The sequence below is a fragment of the Malaclemys terrapin genome, chromosome 24 (assembly GCF_027887155.1).
Source record: "Malaclemys terrapin pileata isolate rMalTer1 chromosome 24, rMalTer1.hap1, whole genome shotgun sequence".
NCBI lineage: Eukaryota > Metazoa > Chordata > Testudines > Emydidae > Malaclemys > Malaclemys terrapin.
This window is the reverse complement of record NC_071528.1, coordinates 14,645,621-14,653,752: the sequence shown is the minus strand read 5'-3', so window position 1 is coordinate 14,653,752 and position 8,132 is coordinate 14,645,621. Positions and strand designations below refer to the sequence as shown.

Here is an 8,132-nt window from a genome sequence, read left to right as displayed (position 1 = left end):
AATCGCCCTCCCGCCCCGACTGCGCCTGCGCGCCCGCTCCTCATTGGCCGACCCGGCTTCTCCCTCCCAGCCAATGGGCGAAGGCGCGGCCGCTCGCGCGCATGGGGGGGGGGTGGTTCCCAGGGAGGCGCTGGTCTAAGCCCAGGGGCTGCAGCAGGGGGGTCCCCAGGGAGGCGCTGGTCTAAGCCCAGGGGCTGCAGCAGGGGACGGGAGGGACCTGGGCTTAAAACAAGACAACGAGCCAGAGACCCTGGCGCTGAAAGTTTCCTTTTATTCACCTGATTTGGCTCCAAGGCAGATTTTTGCAAAGCTTTTTGTTTAAACCATCATTTCCCGAGACCGGCCGACCCCTTAGGATGGCCCGTAAAACATCCAGCATGGCCCTTAGTCCTGGCGGGGGCGGCCCATCAAAAGCCCAGGCTGCTCCAGGGTGTGGAAATTAACATAGGGGGGAGCTGGCCAACCCAGCAAACACCCGCCTGTAACACGGAAAATCCCATTTGTGTTCCTTGCAACTATTTAAAACACAACACGTCTGGTCTGGCCAGTGAAACCCTTGGACACGCAGAGAGGCAGAAAGTTGTCCAGCCAGTTAAAGCCACTGTCACAAGCTTTATCTTGTGATGCAAAGATCCCATCTTTTAACTGGCAACAACACAATATTAAAGGCAATTCATACAGGCAGCTTTATGAAGAGAGTTCATTGGATGAACAGTTTTCCTAGAGCTCTGCCTGACAGAGGCAGCAATTCTATGGGCAGTTAAACGAAAAAAACTGTTACAAGACTTTTGGCTCATCAGTACCCAGTGCAAAAGACACCTTGCAGCGAGAAGAGGCCTCCTGAATTATGCGACACTGGTAGGTAGAACTGGGCACTTGAAGGATCATTTATTACACAGTGGCTTCGATTTCTGCTGGCTCTTCTTCCTCAAGCAGGCTGTAGGAGGCGTGGGTCTGGAAGGGCCTCTGGAGGGGATGGGCTAGGAGCTTAGCCATGCAGTTGTGCAGCTCCACGGCAGGGCCTGTCACAGACACTTCATATTTGTAATTGGTGCCTTTGGTGTCCAGGTTGCTGAAAAAAGCGTACATCTCCTGCAAGGAACAGAACAGCCCAGTTACAATCCGGCATTGAGCCCGAGGCGAGGGCTGGCTAAAGCACACTGCTGGGGTCAGGAGACGTGGGTTTGCCACTGACCCACTGTGGGACTCCAAGCAAGTCACTCTGTGCCAGGCCTCGGTTGCCTTATCAGTCAAATGGGCGTTACTGCGGGCTGACCTCTGGGATGCCATGGGGTTTAATTCATTAACGTTAACTCATTAGCAGCTGGATGTGATCCTCAGGCAGACGGCACTAGAAATGTACAATCGGATCACGAGCTGATGCCTACTGTGATGCCAACACTTGCTCAGTAAGAACGGTACTAACCGAGGCTGGATTTGAACTGACCATTTACCAGGGAAATACCAATCCCACAGGTCAATATCAGAGTCAGCCCAACGGTTTAAACCGCACATGGAACCCCGTTGGGCCTAGATATTACAGCACAAATATGCAACAGTGTTCGGGCCTAGACCATTGTAATACCAGGGCCCCAGCAGCAATTGAGAAGTTAATAAGCGTTGGACTTGAGACACTGTTCCAGCTGCTGCAGTCCTATTCCTAGAGATTATTAAAACAGAGAGTGGGTCCAGACACACACTCAGAGAGACACCCAAATACTGGCTCTGTCCTCAGTTGATGTCCTAAGCTTTTACCTCGAATGTTTGCCATTTTCCTTTTCCGGGGATCGCTGGGCTACATGCTAAGAATGGAGCCAGCGTGTCTGCCATGACAGGCATCGCCATTGGGCAGCTGGAGGTACACGCAAAAGGGGCCGACTGAAAGAACGTCTCCATCAACCAGCTCTCGGGGAAGGAAAAAAAATCAATGGATCTTAACCGCTGAGAGGACGTGCAAGGAACAGCCCAGGACAGATGGGGAGGGCAGAGCCTCGTCCGTGCCTGAAGCGATGTCTGATGGAGTGGGGAGGATTCAGACAAGAGAGGGTGGGTCACACTACGGATCCCATGGGGCTCTCACCTTCCAGCTCGTCTCGTCCTCTTTCTCCTCGGCACCATTGTGGATATAAACCACGTCAAAAAAGAAATAAGGGCACTGGAGCATTTTCTGTAGAGAAGGGGAAAAAAGAACATTCCTTCTCACTGTAGAGTCTGATTAGCAGGTTCCACGGCAAAGCCGAATCCCAGGGTAAATGGCTGGGGGGGAAAGGTACCAACCTGACCGATGCGGCGCTTGAGATCTTTGGGTATAGCAAGGAGCAGTGCACCCGCCCTGTGCCTCACCCACCCTCCTGATGGGACCCCTTCATCTCTAAGGTAAGACTGGTGTCCCTGGTCCACTTAAAGCCTTGGTTCTGTTAGCCAAATGGGCTCGTTTCCCCCTGGAGCTGCCCAATTACCCCAAGGAGGCACGGGAGTCGAGAAGACGGCTTCAAGTTCTTTATTGATCAGTCAGCTGAGCGGGTGTCCCCCTCGACTCATGCCAGAGGGAGGAGCACACCTTACAAGCGTAGAGCAAGCCTTTTTATACCCAGTAACAAATGACTTAACGTGCATACTTTCTGCTGACCTAAGGAATTTTTAAATTCCTTTCTAGGGGTATATAGGATACATCTGTTGGGTCCCCTTGATTGATTGCCTTTCCAGGGTCCAGGGGTAGGGGTAATGGGATACATCTGCTGGGCCTCCTTGCTGTTGGGCCTCTTTGATTGATTGTCTTGCTATACCTTTATATATGGGAAAAACAGCTGGGATAATAGGCAAGTATTTGGCCTTTATTCTAACAGTTCCGTGGCCGATTGGTGCTGGCTGCAGCTGTGGCTTTTGTGCCATGATTGCCAGTCGGCTGGGAACCGAGCCGAGACTAAGCTCGTTCCCAACAGCCCATCGTATGGCCATCGCTGCTGACCTGGGCTGGATGCAAACTACTCCGTTATCTGGCCTGAGCCATCCAGCCCCGCCATCTCCCCCCATAGCAAGCACGGGAGAAAACTCGGCTTTGGGGTCAGGCCCCAGCAGGCACTATTGGATCTTGAGAACTGCAGGGGTTTATGGCCTTATTCACAAAGGTTCTTGATTCCAATGAGGGTCCCCAGCACCTCTGACAGCCGCCCGCCCCGGACAGTAATCCAGCAGCACTGGAACGCTGCTTTCTGGCCAACGAGTAGGAAAACCAGGAAGCACCTACCTTCATCTGCTCTGTCATGGAGAACTGAGGCTGACAGGCCGGCCGGCTATACACCAGGATGGTCCTGACCACATAGGGAGGCGGGATTGTCTGGATGTTTTCCGTCACTGGCAGCTCAATCTTCTGCTGTCTGTGCCATTAAAGAGAAAGAACGCGGTTCAGAAATACCAGCACGCGCGCTCACGACGCCGCTGGGTCGGGTTGCTAAATAAGCACATACACAGCTACGGTTATGCTGGAAGGGGCCAATGGCTGCCAGCAGGTGAATCTTGGCTCCAGAGATGACCACAGACTCTGTTAAAGCCAATGGGCCAAGCATCTGCTTTCAGGTTCTACAGAAAGAGCAAACAACATGCAATAAAAACAGCTGCAGACAATGGGGCTGCATGGCAGATAAGAGCTAAGCTCCATGGTCGGAGGGGTTTCCCTGGTTGTGGATATAAGGGCTAGGACATCCCTTGCAGCCGGTGTGTTTTGGAGAAGCCCAGCAGGAGGAGTTCTGAGCAGGACCCAGAGAGGAAGCAGAGAGAGAGTTTCTTGGGCACAGAGCTCGCTGGAGTGGCAGACCTGGGGATCTCTCAGCAAAGAAGTTGCCTGCTTCTGTTTGTTTCTACTGTGTTCATGAAAACAGGACTTTTTTTTTTTTTTTAAATCAGCAAGAATACACCAAGAACGAGACCTGATTCGTATAACTGATTTCTCATCCTAATGGAAACAAGGCCCTGGACATTGGCTAAACCGCTCAGACCAAAGGGGCAATGCAACTATAAAAGCAATATTTGTAATCTCTGCCTTCCACGGAGCAGCAAACTTACATGAGATTGAAGAGGCCTTCAAGATCTAGGGTCCAAGAGATAAGGACTTGTCCTTACACACACGCAGCCCTTCCAGATGCCTTTAGGTGTTTTTAGCTGGTGAGCTCGTTGGGGTCACTTGGCATGGCACTTGGTTTGTGCAGCACCTAGCACCAGGGGGCCCGAGCTGCGGGGACCTCTGGGAGCTACTGTGAGTGATAAGCAGTCAGACATTTCTGATCGGTCACACTCTAGAGACAGACAGAGCGGATGGGGACGGGCTGGAACATCTACACGTATTTAGTAGGGCAGGCAGACTACTCCCAAATAAAATGCTGAGTTTTCCATCTATCCTAGGTGACCTGCTACCAGCGTAGGTGAGCATCTCATAACCTTTAATGTATTTATCCTCCCAGGGCAGGGCTACTAGTCATATGGGACAGGTGGGGAATCGAGGCACAGAGAGGAGTGATTTGCCAGTGTGTCTATGGCAGAAAAAAGAACTCAGCCCAGGTCTTCAGAGACCCAGGACAGTGCCCCTAACCACTGCACCATCCTTCCTAGGGTGCATGAGCACTGACTGCAGCCCCTGCTCAGCTGAGTCACCACACCAGGAGGGATGTCTGTGATCTCTCTGCACTTGTTCCCTACAAGCAGCACTGGCTTACACGGAGATCTGCTGCCATCTTCTGGCAAAACAGCAGAAATAATAACAGAAATATCAAAGGATCCCCCAGATCATACACACACTTCATGAAATAAATCCGTTACAACCCAGTCCTTTGTTCCCAGAATAGGATTCACTCTCTCAGGATCTGGGAAGTTCCTGACGTCAGGCTTGAGTTGGGCTCTAAGCTTCCTAGAAAGTCAAGGGGCTGAGAATCTGCACGTGCACATTGCCAAAAGACTCCGTGGCTGCAGGGCTCGCATGCCCTGTTTTGAAGGCCAATGTCACTCTGTTCACGGGCGACTAGTGGCTTTGGGGGATCGGAAGGCAAGAAGGATCTCAGGCCCATTCATCTACAGCACAGACCCCACCCCCATCAAAGGATACTGAATGACTTGCAGACCACGGTTTCCAGGTCATACAGACAGCTGCACACTTCTCTGGGGTCAGAGGTGAAACCGGAGAGCTAAGAGACAAGACAAGGATGTTAAAGGAAAGCAACAGAGACTCTCTCTGGAATCACACCAGAATGGTGGTGCGAGGAGAAATATATCTGTTCAGTGCTTAGCACAACGGGATCCCCAGTCTCACAATGGGTTCCCTAGGTCCTGTTGTGAGAGAGGCTATTAAAGGTGATCTGGAAAGATGATACCCAAGGCTTGCCCCTGAGTATTTTCTGTGATGGATAAAGGCCTGCCAGGGGGGGTTGAGATCACTGTTTTCAATTTTTTCTACTTCTTCTACAAGTTAGGAATTTGGGGCTCGTCTCCTGTTTTTCCTGGAAAACCCAACTAGATGGCTGCTTGGACAGCTGCAGCCTGGCTGCTCCTCGGTACCCGAAAGGAAAGTGCCAGGCCTGCGGGGGTCTCACTCACCCAGGTGGCATCATTGTTCACCACCACCAGAGCGAACTCATGGCATTTGTCGATTTTGTGCTTCGTCCTCACAAACATCTCAATCATCTTCTGGGAGATGTTCAGAGCATTGGTTTTGGATCTACAGAGCAAGCGAGAGAGCACACCAAGGTCAAGCGACTGTCTAACACCTTCCCATCCCCCTCCTCCCCCAGCATCCATGCATCACATCCTTAAGGGGGCGTTGAGGGAGTCTCAGCCCCCTGATCCGCAGGGCTGATCCGAACTGGGTCTCAACACCTCTCTGCCTCTTCCCTCTGGCTCACTTTAACATCACTCCCTCCCTATTTTCCAGGCTGCACTGTCTGATGCTTTGAACATTGGCCTGACACCTGGACCCCGCCGTCACCCATGCCTTTCCTCACCATGCCCATGAGGCCATGTCATCCATAGAACTCCAAGTACTTTACAAGAGGAGGGTCAGTATCATTAGCCCCATTTCACAAATGGGGAAACTGAGGCACAGATAAGGGAAGCAATTTGCCCAGGAAGTCCGTGACAAAGGTGGGAACAGAACTCAGATCTCCTGGCTCCCAGGCCGGTGCCCTGTCTGCTAGAGTGCATGGACGGCATTCACAAAACACTGACCGACAGACAGCAGCTGCTCACCCGTTAAAGGATTCTAGTTTGGGCAGAGACATTTCCTCAGAGAGGTCTAAGCAGATGATCTGCATTAAAGAAAACAGCAGCATTAGCATCTCATGTCATTCATGAGCCCATCACACCGGGAGCTTCGGCTTTACATGGACCACTAGCCCCCACGGCCCGGCTGAGTGGCAAGGTTTAAACACACACACGGCCAAAAGAAGGGTGCAGGGTTAAATCGGGTCCATTCGGCTCAGCGACCTGGGCACGGACTCTCTCCCAGCAGAAGGGTCTTGGCAGAGAATGCAGGAAATCCACCCAACGGAAGGCAGGCCAGGAGTGTGACACTGGCACTCACCACTTTCTCAGGGCAGTTCACCCTGGGTGTCTTGACCTGGAACTCCGTGGGCTGTGCCGGGACCTGCCAGTCTTTGCCGTTGGGCGTGGCAGCGCTCTGCGGGCTGTCATCGGCACTAGCCGCCTCTCCTTCCCCCTCGCTGCGGTTCCCCACGCTGGCCTGCGCGCTCAAGGCTCGGTCCTCAGCCCCCTCTGGGTTGGAGCGGGTTCTGGGCCTCTGCTCCGTCACCTTCTCCTCCTCCTCCTCGGCGGCGCTCCCGGGCTCCGAGGTGTCCATGAGGTTGCTGCGCTCCACAGGCGACTCCAGCTTGGATGCAGCACAGGGCTCCCTGGTTCAGGCAGAGGGAGATAAGCGGCTCGGTGCAGGGATGCTGCACAGACAACCCCGTGTACAGCCCTCCACTGGCCGGAGTGGGCTAGACGGGGCCTGGCGGGACTTTCTCCCCTCCCCTCACTATGGCTTGCTGCTGGGAGGGCATCGGGCTCTGGCCCTTGGGTAGGGGTCCCCAGCACCCTAGTCAGTCAGCCTGTTCCCCCATCACTCCCCCCAGCCCATCACGGTCCCCCCATCGCTCCCCCCAGCCCATCACTCCCCCCAACCCACCCCGGCCCCCCCATTGCTCCCCCCCAGCCCATCTCAATCCCCCCATCGCTTCCCCCAACCCAGCCCCCCATTGCTCCCCCCCCACCCCAAACCCCCTCATCGCTCCCCCCCAACCCACCCCGGTCCCCCCATTGCTCCCCCCAACCCACCCCAGTCCCCCCATCGCACCCCCCATCCCAGTCCCCCCATTGCTCCCACCCACCCCAAACCCCCTCATCGCTCCCCCCATCCCACCCCGGTCCCCCCATTGCTCCCCCCAACCCACCCCGGCCCCCCCAATTGCTCCCCCCCAGCCCATCTCAGTCCCCCCATTGCTCCCCCAACCCAGTCCCCCCATTGCTACCCCCGCCCACCCCAAACCCCCTCATCGCTCCCCCCATCCCACCCCGGTCCCCCCATTGCTCCCCCCAACCCACCCCGGCCCCCCCAATTGCTCCCCCCCAGCCCATCCCAGTCCCCCCATTGCTCCCCCCAACCCACCCCGGCCCCCCCAGCCCGGCCGGTCGCTGCTCACCCCGGCCTGCCTCTCCCGCAGCGATCCGCAACCCGGAAGTAGCCTGGGCGCCGCCAGCGCTAGGGCCGCTGGGAGATGTAGTTTCCTGGGCCTCCCTCGCTGCCCCCGAGCCAGTGGCGAACCCAGCCCCGCCCCCACTCCTTGTGCTCGCCCATCACCCCCCCATGCACAGACCTACCCTCGTGGCGCATCGCAATTTGCATGTCTATTAGCATATCTCTGACATGCATATTTTCTCAAATTTGCATATAGCCCTAAATCCTCTCCCCCACCCACAACACGGGTGGCTACCAGGTGCTTCCCAGCTCCGTAGGTGCCATTGTATGTACATTATTCCACCGGCTAATTTGCAGACAGCCATACACTTCAGCTTGTGGTCAATACCCGCTGGGGGCAGGGATTGTTTGTTCTGTTTGTACAGCCCCTAGCACAATGGGTGCCGGGCCATGA

General features: G+C 54.9%; 1 protein-coding gene across 1 annotated transcript; it reads right to left on the bottom strand.

Annotated features, from left to right (window-relative positions):
* Positions 1 to 251: 251 nt before the first annotated feature.
* Positions 252 to 7,729, bottom strand: BABAM1 (BRISC and BRCA1 A complex member 1). Its single transcript, XM_054013406.1, has 9 exons — positions 7,683 to 7,729; positions 6,566 to 6,893; positions 6,232 to 6,290; positions 5,584 to 5,704; positions 5,096 to 5,174; positions 4,063 to 4,087; positions 3,248 to 3,377; positions 2,081 to 2,167; positions 252 to 1,092 (listed from the first exon to the last, which is right to left on the bottom strand). Exons 2-9 carry the CDS (start codon positions 6,839 to 6,841, stop codon positions 892 to 894), a joined length of 978 nt encoding a protein of 325 aa, XP_053869381.1. The 5' UTR covers positions 6,842 to 6,893; positions 7,683 to 7,729; the 3' UTR covers positions 252 to 891.
* Between the last annotated feature and the right edge of the window lie 403 nt (positions 7,730 to 8,132).

Excerpts from the sequence above, each read along its gene's own strand:
- BABAM1 (XM_054013406.1), bottom strand. The coding sequence starts at position 6,841 with ATGGACACCTCGGAGCCCGGGAGCGCCGCCGAGGAGGAGGAGGAGAAG. Across the intron at positions 6,291-6,565 it reads TGAACTGCCCTGAGAAAGTG|ATCATCTGCTTAGACCTCTC; the intron begins GTGAGTGCCAGT and ends TCTTTAATGCAG. Across the intron at positions 2,168-3,247 it reads CCATGACAGAGCAGATGAAG|AAAATGCTCCAGTGCCCTTA; the intron begins GTAGGTGCTTCC and ends CCTTCTCTACAG.